We start from the raw sequence: 17,435 nt of genomic DNA on the forward strand, positions 1-17,435 counted from the left end.
GATTTATTAGATTTTGAATTCTACATTTCCAGCTATTTCCTTCATTTATGTTGGCCAAAAATAGTGAAGCCATCCACTGTCAGCTCTACTTGTCTTCAAAGTTCATCAGTGCCCGCACTGTAAAGAAACAGACTGTAAGGCTGGAGACCTAAGAATATTCGGAACATACAAATGTTTGGTGAAGATCCTGCTTCTCTGGGTTCCAGGTTCCTACTCACATCTTTACTAATCTTTACTCTAAATTAAGCTGTATGAGTCTGTCCTCTTTGCCACAGATGAATTAATCCGTATTTAAAGAAACCACCTTGCTACCTTTACCTCCCCTTCACCTTGTTCTCCCCAGAACACATTGGGAGGCAGGGCCAGGACCACTGGAAAAATGCACCGTTTTGAAGCAGGCAAAACCTGTCTGACATCCTGCTCTCAATTCCATGTTTCATTGTTACAAATTCCTCTTATTGCTCTCCTGTGCCCACCTCTGGGAGTCACATTCCTCTTCCCTCATTGATATTTTCACTTTGGGTTGATTTTAGCCAGGTATTAGGCGGAAAACACTAATAACATGCTAATAAAAGGAGGATAGGTATTAGGAGGTATTAGGAGGATAACACTAATAAAAATGCCCCTAACTCTTCTAGTTTTTTTATTTTTAGAGGAAAAACTCATTGATCCAAATTAATCTCCAGGTAGCTAAATCTCAAGTGAGAAAATTAGGAAAAATAATTTTGAGTAGGTAGTTCTCAGCTTAAATCAAACTCTGCTATTTCAATCACATATTGTCTCTGCATCGGCCGACTCTAGAAAGGACTGAAAGGAAGAGAATTCATAAATCTCTTGAGGACAGTGGGCTCTTGAGAGCTTTCTGCCAACTATCCAATCCTCACAGCTATCAAACTTGAGCCTGAGGCCCTTACTGCCTGGGCCTGAAAGGTGACCTTCAAAGAGAGGAAACTCGCATTTCAAAAGCGGGTGGGCTGCCCAAACAGAGCAAAAGCCCACCTTACTATCCTAATTCTCAACAGCTGGAACTGGGTACTTTTCTCTTGGGAAATCAGCTCTCAGACATCACAGGATTTGTGTCCCCTACCAGGGAGATTCCCACGTGGCACAGTGGAAAAGAACCTGCCTGCCAATGCAGGAGCACAAGAGACACAGGTTCGACCCTTGGGTCAGGAAGATCCTGGAGAAGGGGATGGCAATCCACTCCAGTATTCTTGCCTGGGGAATCCCATGGTCCATGGGGTCACAAAGAGTCAGATACAACCTAGTGACTAAACAATAACAACCAGAGAAGCAGAGTTGCCAGGTCCTCACTAGGTTAGAAGAAATCAGGACATATGCCCAGAAAGTGATATGCCAAATGCTGAATTTGCCTTTTTTAGGTGTGAGGTAGAAATTCAGAGGCTGAGATGCCACAACAGTGAACATACTCTCTCTCCCCAGGTATATATATGCTGCTCTGATGAACTTAACTCCTAGCATCCATGGCATACCTGCAAACTCTTGTAACTGCTTACGCTCCTCCAGGTTATACTGAAGCTTCTCTAGCAACTCAAAATACCGGAAGAGTGAATCTCTAGGCCAGACAACACGTTCATCCTGATCCATGTCCATTAGCCCAGGCAGATTCTGGTGCACGTGAGTCTCCCAGTCCAGCTGACCTGGAAGGAGGAATGCTTCTTAAAAATATATTGAGATTCATGGAAGTTGGATAAAAGCTGATAAATTCTATGGGGGTAGAGGTGGAGAAAGCAGGGATGAAAGACGATGCGGGAAGGAGAGAAGGAAAAAATGTGTAGCACCAAGAAACCACTTTTACAGTAAACAAAGAAAGCCACAACCATACTTTTAAAAACTGCAGCAGAATCACAGAGGAAATGAAGAGGTGTGAAGAAAGTAATCAAGGCCACAACATCGGACTGGTGGCGAAAATGGGGAAATACACACAGTGGGAGAACTCCTATTAAGATTTTGGGCTGTCTCATGGAAAAGAGGGGTCTGAATTCAACTGGAAGAAACCTTCTGCTTACCGATAAGGTCACAGTATCTGGAGCTAGAAACCGACGAGCAGGAGGAAAACGAAGAGGAGGAAGAAGAGAAGGAAGATGTAGACTTTCTCCTTTTGGACAAGGACTTTGTTCTTGACTTAGATGCTTTTGAACCCTTTCTAGTGGCACTCTGCTTAGACTCTTGTTGAGAAGCTTCTGTTAAGTCTGAAGGTCTCCCTTGTTGACTGGCATCTCTGGAAGTGAAAAGGGAAATTTCATTGCTTCAAATACATCTACACGATATGACTAGTTCTATCCCTATTCTAGTCCTGGCCCTGGCCTAAAAGTAGAACTTAAAGCGATGAGGCATCTCTGTTGTGGCATCTCAGCCTCTGAATTTCTACCTCACACCTAAAAAACTGCTGCCAAGATCTAAGTTTAAGCATATCCAACCTAAATTAACCAATGGGATGCGCTCCTTTTAGTGCCCTTCACTGCATAACTTCTGTGCTCACTCTTATCCAGGCTTTCACATTCCACACTCCATCTTATTTTGCAGAGTCTTAGCCCCACCCACAGCCCTTGGCCCTATGTCTATTACACCACAACTATGCCCCCTGAGCCCTCGATTCCATCTCATTATTAGAGGGACAGTGGCCTCAGGTCTTTATGTCTTCTCCATTTACGGTTGCTCCTTTGGGGATCTCATCTCCTGAGTTTAAATGCCTCCTAGATCTCTGGTGGCTCAGATGACAAAGAATCGACATGCAATGCAGGAGACCTGTGTTTGATCCCTGGGTCAGAAAGATCCCCTGGAGAAGGGAATGGCTACCCACTCCAGTATCCTCACCTGAGGATATATAGACAGAGGAGCCTGGCAGGCTACAGTCCATGGGGTCACATCAGACACGACTGAGTGACTAACACTTTCACTTCAGATGCAAATTTAAGTCCCTTGTCCAGATCTCACTCCTTAAACCAAACTTGTATATATAACATTTACTAATGTAGAAAGCTTGAATTTCTAATGGACATCTTAAATCCAATCAAAACTAAATTCTTTTCCCACCAATCTTCCATTCACAGTCTTCCCCATCTCAGGTAACTGACCCTTCCTGCTCAGGTCAGACTCTCATCCTTAAATCTTCTCTCATAACCTACATCCAACCCACCAAGAAATCCTGTTGACTCTATCTTCAAAATATATCTTTTCTCATTAGTATTGGTGCTACTCTGGCCTGAACCATCAACATCTCTTATTTGGACAGCAGCATAGCCTAACTCATCTCTACGCTTCTCTTTTTGTTCTTCTTATAGTCTATCATCAACACAGCAACCAGACCAATCCTTTTCTCTTTTGAAAAATATTTATTTATTTGGCTGCACTGGGTCTGAGTTGCAGTGTGTGGGCTTAGTTGCTCCAACACATGTGGGATCTTACTTCCCAGAGCAGGTATCAAACCTGCATTCTCTGCTGCTGCTGCTGCTGTTGCTAAGTGGCTTCAGTCGTGTCCGACTCTGTGTGACCCCATAGACGGCAGCCCACCAGGCTCCCCCGTCCCTGGGATTCTCCAGGAAAGAACATTGGAGTGGGGTGCCATTTCCGCATTGCAAGGTATATTTCTAACCACTGGACCACCAGGGAAGTCCCCAGACTAATCCTTCTTAAACGTAAGTCATTACATGTTGTTACTCTGCTATGTTCCCCTTTTCACCCAAAATCAAAGCCTAAGTCCTTACAGTGGTCCCCCCAGCCCTACAGGATCAGGTCCCCATTGTCTTTCTGACCTCATCTCCTATCACTCTCCCCCCTGTTCACTCTACTTCAGTCACAATAGTGTCCTTGCCATTTCTCAAACACCACCAGGCATGCTTCTTGTTTAGGACCTTTGCACTAGCTGTTCCCTCTGCCAATAACACTCCTCCCATAGATATCCATGTAGTAATGCCCTCACGTCCTCAAAGTCTTTGCTCAAATGTTACCTTCTCAATAAGGCCACTCTGTTTAAAATTAAAACCCATAATGAATCCCTACCCTATACTCCAATCCCCCTTAACCTGTTCTACATTTTACTTTTTCATAATGCTTATTATATTTTAAAATTTTTTAATTGAAGTATAGTTGATTTGCAATGTTGGGTTAATTTCTGCTGAACAGCAGTGACTCAGTTTTGCACATATACACTTTTTATATTAAATGCTTATCATATTTTAACATGTTAATTTTCTTTTTAATATGTTCATTGCTTATTGTCTCTTTCCTCCTCCTACTTCATATAAATTCTATGAAAACAGGCATTATTGTCTATTTTGTTCACTGATATGTTCCAAGCAACTAATAAGTATTCAATAATTATTAGTTGATGCATTTCTTCTTTTTCTTTCTGCTCTCTTGTCTACTGCTGCACATTCATGGCTTTGAATAGCATCTGTTTCATGGAAGGTACTGTTACTAGTTTCCTATGGTTGTGATAACAAATTACCACAAACTTGGTAGCCTAAAACAACAGAAATTTATTCTCTCACAATTCTGGAAGCTGGAAATCTGAAATCGACATGTCAACAGGGCCATGCTCCCTTTGGAAGCTCAAAGACAGAAGGTTCCTTGCTTCTTCTAGCTTCTGGTAGAAGAAGCCTGGCATCCACTGGCTTCCTTTGGCTTGTGGTTGCATCACTCCAATCTCTGTCTCTGTCTTGACAGCTTCTCCTATTCTATGTCCATGTCTTCTCTCCCATATCTTATGAGGCTCCTAGTCACTGGACTTATGGCCCACCTGGATAATCCAGGGTGATCACATCTCAAGATCCTTAATTTATTTGCATCTGCAGAGACCCTTTTTTCCAAATAAGGTCATGTTCACAGGTTCCGGGGGTTAGGACATGGACCTATCTTCTCGGAGGCCACTGTTCAACCCGATATGATAAGTGGTTATTGAAGGAATAGAATCCTCTCTCAAAGCCAATCTTCACCTTTGGTTTTTCTACCTCTTTCACGAGTGTGCATCCCACTTCACATATACACTCCTAACCTGGCATCCAGTTTGCTAATGCTTGACCTCTGTGCCTCAGGGATTAGGTTTTGTCTCCTGAAAAGAAAAAAAAAAAGCAAAACAGTGAAGACAGTTACACTGAAGCAGGAGGGTAGTAAGCAAAAAATAAAAGAATTCTGATCATTAAGTGAAGAAAAGTGGGTGAGAACAAGTTGCAGTAAAGGAGTGAAAAAGAGTAGGAAAGCCCTGAAAGTGGATAAAGAGTCAGGCAGTATTTTAGAGCTGGGGAATTCTAACTCTGAGGCAAATCTGTCCCACAGGGGGAAACGGGATGAAGGCCAAGGAGTAGAAATAGAGGGTGGGATCGGGAAACCCTCGAGAACTGAAGGTGTGTATGAAGATATGGCAGCAGACCTCTGGATAATCTGCCGCTTGAATATGTCGGCTTTGTGCTGGACCTCCAGGTGTGTCATCTCCTCGTTCAGCTCATTCCTGATATTCTGGAAGTTAGTAACTGCCCCAAAGGGCCATTAGGAGTCGGAAGGCAGCGGTGACTAGACCTGGGGAGACCGCTTGGGTGGGGTGAAACCAAGTGAAACATCCATTCCAGGGCCCACGCTTTCCTATTACATCAGATTCTCTCCCTCTGTAATCCAGCAAACCTCGCTTTCACTCTAACTTCTTCCCAGCCCCGCTGCCCACCAAGTTTCACCTCTTCTATGCTTACCCATCATGGCTACTATGATATTTCGAAAGATAATGGAACCAAGTAACAACCAGAGGATGACATAGATGCTGCTGAAGGTGCGGCTGACCTCAGGCACCTTCCAGGTGTCCTGAAGCAGTGCATACCAGTGGTCCAGGGTGAAGAGAATGAACACGGTTACTATGGAATTCAGTAGGTCCCTAAAGAAAAAGGAGATGTGAGTACAGAGGGAGCTAATTCTCTACGAAACACTACCATTTGTACTCTCACAGCAACATATGAGCACTTCTTTGCAGTTTGCTCTGACTTTGGCTCCTTTTCTACCATACTGGTTTTTTTTTTAACCTAATCTTCAGTTTGAAATTGCTTTACTTGCTTTTCCTTTGTTATGAATAATCTATGAATATCTCTAAGTATTCCATCAGTGCCTGAGGCACAGTAGGTACTCAATACATAGATATTAACTGAATGTTTAAAAATTCAGCATGTGATTCATGCTGATTCATGTGAATGTATGGCAAAAACCACCACAATATTGTAATTAGCCTCCAATTAAAATAAATAAATTTTAAAAAATTGAATCACCAACTACACATTATTTTTGCAAGTTCATTCTACACTGTTCTTTGGACTTCACCTGGTAGAGTCACAAAGTTAGCAAACATCATGCCTACTTTGTTTGCTGCATGAATTGATAGCCAAGTAAGTGGATGGATGTGTAGCATAAACATGTGATTCCAAATAATGAATAATGATAAGTATATCACAAAAGATCTCAGAAGATATCTAAATTTTCCCTCTTATCCCTCCATATACAAATTATTGAAAACATCAGAGCCTGAATAGAATGAATTCTATGACTTCCCTAAATCAATACTCTTACAAAACCACCTGTTAGTCTAAGATAGAGAGCTGAGAAGTGCTGACAAGATTGGATTCCAATTCATAAATAACTTTGTATCCTCTAAATCCAAATAGACTTTCTACTAGTAATCAGAGTTCTCTAGACAGAGATTACTAGGAGGTTTTACTTTTGAAAGAATGTAAGTGTGTTCATGTGTAATTTCTACACTGAGAGATTGCAGTAAAACCAGTGACCATGCTTGAGAGTCATGGTAACATTTATTGATGTGTGTGAAATGTGTGAAATGCTGTGTAAGTGCTTAAATAAATTACATCATTTATCCCTATACTCATGAACTTATGCTACTTTTAATCCCATTTTTCAAAAGAGGTAACTGAAGCATAGAAACCAGGGCTTAACCATGGGAGTATACTGCTTTTTAAAGATAGTTGATAAGGGTAAGTTTGAATTTGCAAAACGCAGAGCAAACCAGGAACTAGCTGCCCTATTCTCAAAATTGGAGCTAATACCACTCACTATTCTTTGCTTTCTCTTTCCTTCTCCCTACTGTGTTCTATTCCCATTTCTTATAATAGACTATACTTGTATTACTGCACTTTGGATTCGCTTCCCAGTCTCATGTCCAGATTCTCTCCCCCACCCCCGAGGCTCCCCCTGGTCCTGCCTACGAGAAGAACTCATGATACTCCAGGTCCTGGCGAGTTGAACGGGTGTAATTCTCGAAGAAGTAGACACCAGCCACAGCAAAAATGTAGAAGAAGATGAGCAGCAACATCAAGAGGAAGGTCATGCTCTAAAGGTCATGACCTTGAGTCAGAGCTGGGCCAGACTAGGCTGATTTCCACCTACAGCCCAGTCAGGCCCACCCTGGAAATCCCCCACCAGACCCTCACTTCTAGCCTGAGCCCAGTCATCTCTAGAACACAGTGGCTTGTCCCCAGCCCTTTCTCATGGACAACATTTCACAGGGTCACTTATTGCCTTCTTTCACCCACCCAGACTGTTTCATGTTATATCCCCATGTTTTTCCACTTTGCCCACCTGATAGAGCTGCAATAGTCAAATTACCTTGAGGGCCCTGACCAGGGCCAAAATGATGACTCGAACTTGATGGAATCGTGCAAAGAGTTTGAGAGACCTTAGTACCCGGCAGATCCTCAGCAACTGGAGCCATACAGGTTTGCTTGTTACCCCTGCCAGCACCACAATCTCAGGAATCAGGGACTGTAGGAAACACAGACTGTGAGTAAAATACACCCCTCAAAGCACCCAGTACAGCTGCCCTTTTTTTATCTCTTCTTTTCATAGTTCTTTGGTCATTATCCTTTGAATAGCATTTTCTGGGCACTGTTTCCTATTCAGTCTTCCTATAAAAAATTACTTAAACTCTGCATTTCAACTTGCTCAGATGTAAAAAGGGGATTATCTCAGTGCTTATCTCATTAGATTACTGTGGAGCTCAAATGAAAAAAAAAAAAAAAAAGCAAGTAAAACAGGATAGTTCCTGACATTTAATAAGTGCCTAGTAACTGGTAGAAGTTATTGCTGAGGTTAATGTGATTAGATTCTTCCTTGCTTCTAATAACAACTCCTGCAATGCCTGACTTTTAGTTTTAGAGAAAAAACAACCAAAATAAGGAAGTTAGGTACATTTCTATTTGTTTCTTCCTATACTGTAACCATCTTTTCTTGTCTTTGATTCACCTAGGCACATTTCTCCGTCCAGTAAATTAACCTTCAGGATATCTATCTATCCTTACCAATACTGTGACCACAAAGTCAAAAACGTTCCAAGCATTCTTCCAGAAGAGAAAAAAGCTGGATAGCCACATAAGAAGGATCTCCAAGATGAAAATAAGCAAGATGAACCAAGCTGCCACCTCCAGAGTCAGCTTCAGTGGCTCCAATTGGGTATTTGCAGATTCGAGCAGTTCTGTGAGAATAGAGCAAAGGATGAGTAGAGCTTAAAGAAGGGGGAAGTTGAATGATAGAGAATGATTAGCAACTGCTAAAAAGCCACAGTTGTGCCCACTGCTATGCCATTTTTCTTTTGGAAAATTAAGGAGTTTCTCTCCTTAATACTGTTGTTGGTTCAACCTATGAAACAGAACTGAACATGAAAAATAGCTTCAAGTCATCTACTGTTGGTTCTGGTACGTGTTAACAGCTACAAGTTACTGCCTTCTCACTCTGGGGTCAGAAAGTCACCAAGGAATTGCTTAACGACCACCAATGCTGTCTGCTGTCTGTTGTTTGGTGTTACCGGAACACCAAACTTCACAAAGCAGCAATGGGCCTTCAGAAAAGAATGCAAATGTAGGGCCATGGTATGGAAAGTGTTTTATAACGTATCTAGGAACAAGAAACCAAATTCATGGGATGTATTAGGCTATAACAAGAAATTACCTGGTTGTTATTTTTATTTATTTGGCTGTGCTTGAGTCTTCACCGGGGCATGTGGGCAGCACACAGGCTTCCCAGCGCAGGGGCCTCTCTCTAGTTGCGGCGCGTGGGTGGGCTTAGTCATGCAGGTGAGTTTACCTGCCTCTCAGGATGTGGGATCTTAGGCTCAGACCAGGGACTGAACCTATGTCCCCTGTATTGGAAGGCAGATCCTTAACCGCTGGACCACCAGGAAAGTCCTTTTGTTAGTTTTAAAACTTTCCCTTTCTATTTTGACTAAAATTGATTTTATTCTGCAGACTGAATCCAAATTGAACCCTCTGTAGAACCTATTTGCTAACTTTGATTTCTTAACTCATCTTTCAACCCTCTTCACTTCTTCTATACATTTAATAGATGTATATCATGCTGTAGAAAAAAGCATTAAGATCAAAATAGGTTTAAAAGCTAAATAATAATTTGTTTCTCTTTGAAACAGAATAATCTGAGAACCTCCAAAGGCACTATGACTGATATGCCTGGCGGTTAATAGAGACAACAAGAGAATAATCAATCACCTTGAACAACACAAACTGCTGTGTAATTTTGATACATACTCAGTTATAAATTGTTATTGTTTTTAGCAATGTTTTGGCTAATTACATCTATTATGAAGTAAGGAACACTGATATTCAAATACAACTTCATGGAGAGCAAAAGAATAATCCTGCAAGTTTATTTCAAGACAATCTTCATCAGATTCTATAAATTGCATTCATCTGATAGAAAATTTTATTTAGCACATAAAGATATCTCTAGAACCTCAAAAACCAGTGTTAAAATTGTGTTATACTCAGGTTTTTTTTTTTGTTGGAAATAAGGACTATTCACACTCATGATGTGTTATTTTCAGAGAAGGGCTTGCAAATAAGCCAAATCTTCTTTCTTTTCTCACTCTCACCATTTAGAAGCAAAATATGAAAAGTATAAAAATAAGCCAATTGGTGTCTGAAGTGCAAAGAATTACCAATATCATTCTAAAAGAAGATTAGTTCCTATTTTTTTATGCCCGAACACATAATTAAATTTTCACCTACACTTTAACATATATAACATGTATTTAACATATAATACATAATGTTGTAAACCTAAAACTAGTACATATCTAATTTTTTTGAAAGAAACAAAAACTATAAAAATATAATACATAGGGAATTCCTTGGTGACCCAGGGTCCAGTGGTTAGGAGGCACTTTTACTGCCACGGGCCAGGGTTTGATCCCTGATCAGAGAACAAAGATCCTGTTAGCCATCCAACACAGCCAAAAAAAAAAAAACAAACCAATAAAGTAAATATATTTGCTACCCAAACCAAACTTAACATATGTTGTTGTTCTTCAGTTGCTAAGTCATGTCTGATTCTTTGTGACCCCATGGACTGCAGAACGCCAGGCTCCCCTGTCCTTTACTATCTCTCGAAGTTTGCTCAAACTCATGTCCATTGAGTTGGTGATGCCATCCAACCATCTCATCCTCTGCCTCCTCCTTCTCTTTTTGCCTTCAATCTTTCCCAGCATCAGCGTCTTTTCCAATGAGTCATCTCTTCACATCAGATGGCCAAAGTATTGGAGCTTCAGCTTCAGCATCAGTCCTTCCAATGAATATTCAGGGTTGACATCCTTTAGGATTGACTGGTTTGATCTCCTTGCTGTCCAAGGGACTCTCAAGAGTCTTCTCCAACACCACAGTTCAAGAGCATCAATTCTTTGGTGCTCAGCTTCTTTATGATCCAACTGTCACATCCGTACATGACCACTGGAAAAACCATAGCTTTGATTATATGGACCTTTGTTGGCAAAGTGATGCCTTTGGTTTTTAATACACTGTCTAGGTTTGTCATAGCCTTCCTTCCAAGGAGCAGTGAAAGTCGCTCAGACTCTGAAACCCCATGGACTGTATAGTCCATGGAATTCTCCAGGCCAGAATACTGGAGTGGGTAGCCTTTCCCTTCTCCAGCAGATCTTCCCAATCCAGGAATCAAACCAGGGTCTCCTGCATTGCAGGTGGATTCTTTACTAACCGAGCTATGAGGGAAGTATAGGAGCAAGTGTCTCTTAATTTCATGGCTACAGTCACTGTCTGCAGTGATTCTGGAGCCCAAGAAAACAAACTCAGTCACTGCTTCTACTTTTTTCCCTTCTATTTGCCATTAAGTGATGGGACCAGATGCCATGATCTTAGTTTTTTGTTGTTGTTGTTGTTAATTTTGTACTTTGTAGTGATCTTAGTTTTTTGAATGTTGAGTTTTAAGCCAGCTTTTTCACTCTTCTCTTTCACCCTCATCAAGAGGCTCTAGTTCTTGTTCACTTTCTGCCACTAGAGTGATATCATCTACAAATCTGAGGTTGTTGATATTTCTCCCAGCAGTCTTGATTCCAGTTTGTGATTCATCCAGCTCAGCATTTTGTATGATGTATTCTGCATACAGATTTATAATCAGAGTGACAATATACAGCCCTGTATTCCTTTCCCAATTTGGAACCAGTCAGTGGTTGGGTTCTAACTGTTGCTTCTTGGCTGGCATACAGATTTCTACAGAGAGAGGTAAGGAAGTTACCTGTTTGTTGTGATACACACAGTCAAAGATTTTAGCGTAGTCAATGAAGCAGATGTTTTTCTGTAATTCCTTGCTTTCTCTATGATCCAACAAATGTTGGCAATTTGATCTCTGATTCCTCTGCCTTTTCTAAACCCAGCTTGTTCATCTGGAAGTTCTTGGTTCATGTACTACTGAAACCTAGCTTGAAGGATTTTGAGTATAACCTTCCTAGCATGTGAAATGAGTGCAACTGCACTGTAGTTTAACATTCTTTGGCATTGCCCTTCTTTGGGATTTGAATAAAAATTGACCTTTTCCAGCTCTGAGGCCACTGCTGAGTTTTCCAAATTTACAGACATATTGAGTGCATCACTTTAACACCATCATCTTTTAGGATCTTAAATAGCTTAATTGGAATTCCATCACCTCCACTAGCTTTGTTGAGTCAATATATAATGCCACATAAAAATTAATTTCTAGACAAATAATATACTTTCTTTTAAAAAAGCATGATCACTTATAAAATGGAAAAAGTATAAATTTACTCACATTTTATTATTAAAATTATAACACTAAAATAAAATAGTAACATGTTACTTTAAAATATTTTTACTTCAATTTACTTCTCCATATCACAGAAAAAAACATGATAAAATAAAATGATTATAATTACTCAGGAGGTTTTCAAAGTTATATATGTTTTCCTGGGAAACAAAGTCATAGGACAACAAAGATTGGGGAGCTTTGATCTAGAGAACTGTTACTTACATTACTATTTTTCTCCCTATCTCTAACAGTAATATTTATGATCTGGAAAACTGCTTTTAAAAATCTAAACAAAGTCTTAATGTTTATCACACAAATAAGTCTATTCAAAAAAACTGTTAGTCACAAATTATTTCCCTCTGCCAACTCCCTCCTGCCTTTCTATCATGCGTGCATGCTAAGTTGCTTCAGTCCTGTCCAACTCTTTGCAACCCTATGGACTATAGCCTGCCAGGCTCCTCTGTCCATGAGATTCTCCAGGCAAGAATATTGAAGTGGGTTGCCATGCCCTCCTCCAGGGGATCTTCCAAACCCAGGGACTAAACCCCCACCTCTTATGTCTCCTGCATTGGCAGGCAGGTTCTTTCCATGAGAAAGTATTTAATGAGCTTGCCAGGTGGTTGCCACATAGGCAGTCCACCGTTCCTTTGACACAATAATCATATTTCATATTCAGCTATTTTACCAAAAAGAATGGTTAGTGTTGTTCTATTTTGATTTGCCCATTAGATCCAAGGAATTCCATATAATTACTGCCCATTAGATCCAGGGAATCTCATATATTTACTTTATATTCTAAGGCTTAAGTCTATATCCCTAATCCTACAAGGTAAACACTTGCCAATTATCATGATTAACAAGAAATAGGAAATGTGGGTAAAATCCTCACCACTGTGGGGAGGAAATAAAAGAGTTCAAAGCATATAGTATACTGGAGTTGGCCAATGACACCAATTACTGTTGGGTCTTAAAATACTTCTGACCTGACTGCATTAAAACACTACTGTTAAGGTGGGAAACGTCTCCCAAATAGTGATGAAACGAGGAAGTGAGTTCTTCTACTCTCCTTTCTGAGTGGTTTGTTTGAGATGTAACCAAATGAGTTCATTGATTTTCCAAACATTCTTTTGCTTTTAATACGTTTCATAAAATTTATGACTGGTTTTAGAGTCATTTACTTTTTAAGCCACTCTTCTGGCTCATCTAACATCTTAGTTGTACCTTTACATACATTGTGAGCTTTCTTATTTGTACTTAATCTTTCTAAATCTATTTGTAAAAATGTAAATGTTGGATCACCTGCTGATAGGCACTCAGTATCTCTATTAGGAGATCCATTATATTAAAAACAAAAACCAAAAACCAAAAAACACCAGTATGTCCCCTACACACGAACCTTCAAGTTGCAAACTTTCAAAGATGCCAATTTGCGTTCACACATCCAATCACATAAGTTAGCTCATGTGTCTGGTGTACACGGTCATGTGTGTGCATCCTTTGCAAGTGGTTGTGCTTTTGTGTACTTTACTGTACAGTACCACATAGAGTACCGTATCTTTACTTCAAGACCAGGATGTCCAGAAGCAAGTGTAAAAACAGTGGTAATGTAGCTGGTACTGCTAAGAGGCACCAGAAATTGGAGGTCCAGAGAAAGGAACGAAGAGAGACAAGAGAAAGAAGTAACTGAAGAACCAGAGAGAGTCACAACGCAGGAAATGGCGAGGGGATTTTCTTTATTTGAGATACTTTTAGCTTTTGAGGCACAGAACCCGAACATAGAACAGTACACAAAGGTTGCAGCAGCCGTTCAGAACACAATCCAGTGCCCCCGTGTCATCGAAAACAAGAAAAAAAAAAAAAAGAGCTACGACCCAGACATCACTGGATTGTTTCTTTCATGAGCATAGATAGAATTGAATTCAGCAAGGAACCATCAACATCAGGCATGAATGAAATTGCAGCTTGCCCTCCATCTCCTATGTTTAATGATGCTTCAGCTCTACCATCTCCCACCTCCTCTCCCTCCTCCAGTCAGTACCTCTTCTTGCTTGTTCACTCGATGCCAACTGCTGTGTGCCAAATCTTGTAGTGTACCTTTCAGGGTACTGTACTGTGAGATTTAAAATGTTTTATTTTTTTTCAGTTTAAAAATTTTTTAATTTATTTTTGGCTGTGCTGGGTCTTTGTTGTTGCATGGGCTTCCTCTAATTGTGATGAACAGGGACACTTTCTAGTCGAGTGTACAGGCTTCTCGCTGTAGTGGCTTCTCTTGTTGCAAAGCACAGGCTCTAGGGTACACAGGCTCCAGAGCACAGGCTCAACAATTGTGGCACACAGGATTGTTGCTCCATGGCATGTGGTAGCCTCTTGGACCAGGGATCGAACCTGTGTCTCACGCGCTGGCAGACGGATTCTTTACCACTGCGCCATCAGGGAAGCCCTTATTTGTTTTTTCTTTACATATTATTTGTGTGAAAAGTATCATAAACCTATTACAGTATGTTAGCACTATATAGCAGATGGTGTTGGGTACCTTGACTAACTTTGTTGGACTTATGAATACACTCTCGGAATGACTCGTTCATATGTAGGGGACTTACTGTATTAGACTAAACTAACTAACACAAGAAATACAGGTGGTTTTCCCATCTCCAATTTCTTAGGAGCCTGCTACCCCTACCTCTAAGTGTCTGGACTACCTTAGACTACTTTTGAGAGCCCTCCCAATGTTTCTAGGTCTTAGCAGTTGCACAAATCCAGGGGACTTAATATAATTGTCACTATCACAATTCAAATAACATTCAAAAGTGTAAAGTGATCAACTTGAAGGAACAATGACCCCCATCCTTTCATTCAATGTGAGTTCTCACCTATTTCAACCATCAGTACAACTGTATTCAAGAAGATGAGGAAGATGATAAAGTTTCTGAAGATAGGACCTGTCTTCTCTTAAGAAAACATACAGAATGAAGTTCTTTCTAATTTATGCAGGCGACATAATTAGGGCAATAGAACCCTAATGAGAAGAAAATGGAGTTTGGGAAGGAAAAAATAAGTCCTTAGGCAGATGATGAGGCAAGAGTGAGTAAAATGGGATAAAAATGAGTGGCAAGAGGAACCTCCCTGGTGGTCCAGTGGTTAAGACTCTGCCTTCTAATGCGGCAGGTGTGGGTTCAATCCCTGGTCCGAGAACTAAGGTCCCACATGCCATGGGGCATAACCAAAAAAAAAAACAACAACACAACTCTTGTGGGGGGTGGGGAGTTTGGGAGGAAGGGACAGTTAGGGAGTTTGGGATCGACATGTACACACTGTTATATTTAAAATGGACAACCAACAGGGACCTACCGCATAGCACAGGGAACTCTGCTCAATGTTTTGTGGCAGCCTGGATGGGAGAGCTTGGGAGAGAATGGATATATGTTTATGCATGGCTGAGTCCCTTTGCTGTCTGCTATCACAACACTGTCAACTGGCCATACTCCAATAAAAAATAAAAGTTAAAAAAAAATAAGTGGCATGAAAGGATACGCTCAAGGACCCATCCAGCCCATAAGGAAAGAGGTGGCCTCTCGCTGCATCGCACTCGAAGGGTGCTCATTAGCCTCTGGGCATGTGTAATCCGTTCTACATGACGAGGTTTTATGGAGAAGCGTACAAGCTGGTGTTGATCTCCCAACATAAGCTTCTTCTGACGGGAAGAATCTACATCAAACATAAAAAAGGGACAGTGGATAAACATAAAAAGAAATCTTTGGGAGTATCAAGAGCAGGTAGGGTTGAGCGGCGGGAACACTTGTTAAGTAATGGACCCCTCCCACACCCCCCAGGGCTTACCTAGCTATTCCTTCACATAGCAACTAACACTAGTTTGAAGTAAGAGCTAACCTATTGCTTATGACCAACACTGTTCATGCCCAAGATAAGTTACAGGTTCAACCCTCAAAGTTCTCAGTGTCTTTGGTGGAAACATCCAGGCCAACCAGGGCTACTAGCTATCCTAGGCCTAAAAACGAGTGACATAGTTCTATCTCCTGGATTCAGAGCTTTATTTACTAAGTCTTTATCAAGTTTGGTGTAACTTTTTAAAAGCTGCAACCAAACCAATCTCCCTGAATTTTCCACCTTTAAAATTTTCTCTGCTTCCTACTCTTCGGAGGGTGTGGTTACATGTGTGTGTGTATTCAGTCACTCAGCTGTGTCCCACTCTGCGACCCCACGGACTGTAGCCGCCCACCCTCCCTCCCCCCGCCCCAGCCCCGGGCTCCTCTGTCCATGGGATTTCCCAAGCAAGAATACTGGAGAGGGTTGCCATTTCCTCCTCCAGGAGATCTTCCCCATCCAGGGATGAAACCCGCATCTCCTGCATTGGCAGGTGGATTCTTTACCACTGTGCCACCTGGGAAGGGTGTGGATGGGAGCCTTAAATGCATCTTAGTGAAGAAACAGGCTGCTGACCAAGTATCTCTCGGATTGTGTGCCGTGGCACAGCTTGGCTCAAGCCTTGCAGATGCTCGATGAGAGAGAAAGTATCAATGAGCCGGGAACGAATGGCATCAGCCCGGGGTAGTTGCATGTGTCCTGATGGGTGATAAGTGGCCATGTCTGTTAAGAAAATAAAAGTGTCATTTCATTTTTGGAGTTGCACCAAGGCTTAGAGATTCTCTTCCCTTTCTCCCAAGGTCTTCGCCCTTAAGAGGACAAATACATTGTACTCAGACTCAAGGCCTTTTGAAACAAAAGGAGACGGGATTCATTAAAGAATCTGCGTAGTTGACTAAGCGGCCAGGCGCCTTCACCCGTGTGACAGCAGTTCTAGTTAAATGCAGCAGCCACAAAAGGTAGGAGTCCCGGGTTGGACAAAGAGGAATTCAAGCACTACCTGGACCTGAGGGAGTCAGGTAATGCAATGAGATGGGACAGAGGGAGGGCTCAGGAACTGGCTCCGAAAAGAAAAACCCAGTTCCATGAGGAACTGGATAAAAGGCAACAGCCTGACATTTTGAAAATGTGTCCGATCCCAAGCGTGACCACTCCAACGCGCTCCCTCGGGTGCCAGCTCCTTCTCTCAATTCCCGCTCCTGGGCCTCATCTCAGCCCAGGCTCTCTTCCGCCCACTCAGCCCTGACTTCAACTCCTCCGCCTCCGGTTCTGGCGCCCCCTGAGCTCGGCTGTCCGCAGGCGGGACGAATTCAGGGTCGGCTCCCAGCTCCGCAGCGCCACACGTCCGGCTCCCGCCCGGTCCCGCCCGGTCCCGGGTTCCGGCTGGTCCCCGGACCCACCCCCAGCAGCAACCAGCGACCCGGGCCCCCCTTCGCGGCCCCGGTCGCCCCGGCGCTCGCCGCCTCGGCCCCGCCCCA

At 42.0% G+C, this 17,435-nt stretch overlaps 1 protein-coding gene across 1 annotated transcript; it reads right to left on the minus strand.

Annotated features, from left to right (window-relative positions):
- Positions 1 to 17,373, minus strand: CATSPER2 (cation channel sperm associated 2). The gene is made up of 11 exons (XM_070358837.1): positions 16,534 to 17,373; positions 15,607 to 15,780; positions 14,946 to 15,014; positions 8,310 to 8,482; positions 7,618 to 7,773; positions 7,218 to 7,342; positions 5,706 to 5,884; positions 5,018 to 5,492; positions 2,031 to 2,242; positions 1,494 to 1,661; positions 1 to 117 (listed from the first exon to the last, which is right to left on the minus strand). Exons 1-11 carry the CDS (start codon positions 16,676 to 16,678, stop codon positions 86 to 88), a joined length of 1,908 nt encoding a protein of 635 aa, XP_070214938.1. The 5' UTR covers positions 16,679 to 17,373; the 3' UTR covers positions 1 to 85.
- Positions 17,374 to 17,435: the final 62 nt, after the last annotated feature.

This window comes from Bos mutus, chromosome 21 (assembly GCF_027580195.1).
Source record: "Bos mutus isolate GX-2022 chromosome 21, NWIPB_WYAK_1.1, whole genome shotgun sequence".
NCBI lineage: Eukaryota > Metazoa > Chordata > Mammalia > Artiodactyla > Bovidae > Bos > Bos mutus.

Bases quoted from the DNA above. Each gene is read 5' to 3' on its own strand.
- CATSPER2 (XM_070358837.1), bottom strand. From the start codon at position 16,678: ATGGCCACTTATCACCCATCAGGACACATGCAACTACCCCGGGCTGAT. The intron at 15,781-16,533 runs GTCAGCAGCCTG...TGTTTGATGTAG, and splicing joins CACAATCCGAGAGATACTTG to ATTCTTCCCGTCAGAAGAAG. The intron at 8,483-14,945 runs GTGAGAACTCAC...CTATTCTCACAG, and splicing joins TGTACTGATGGTTGAAATAG to AACTGCTCGAATCTGCAAAT.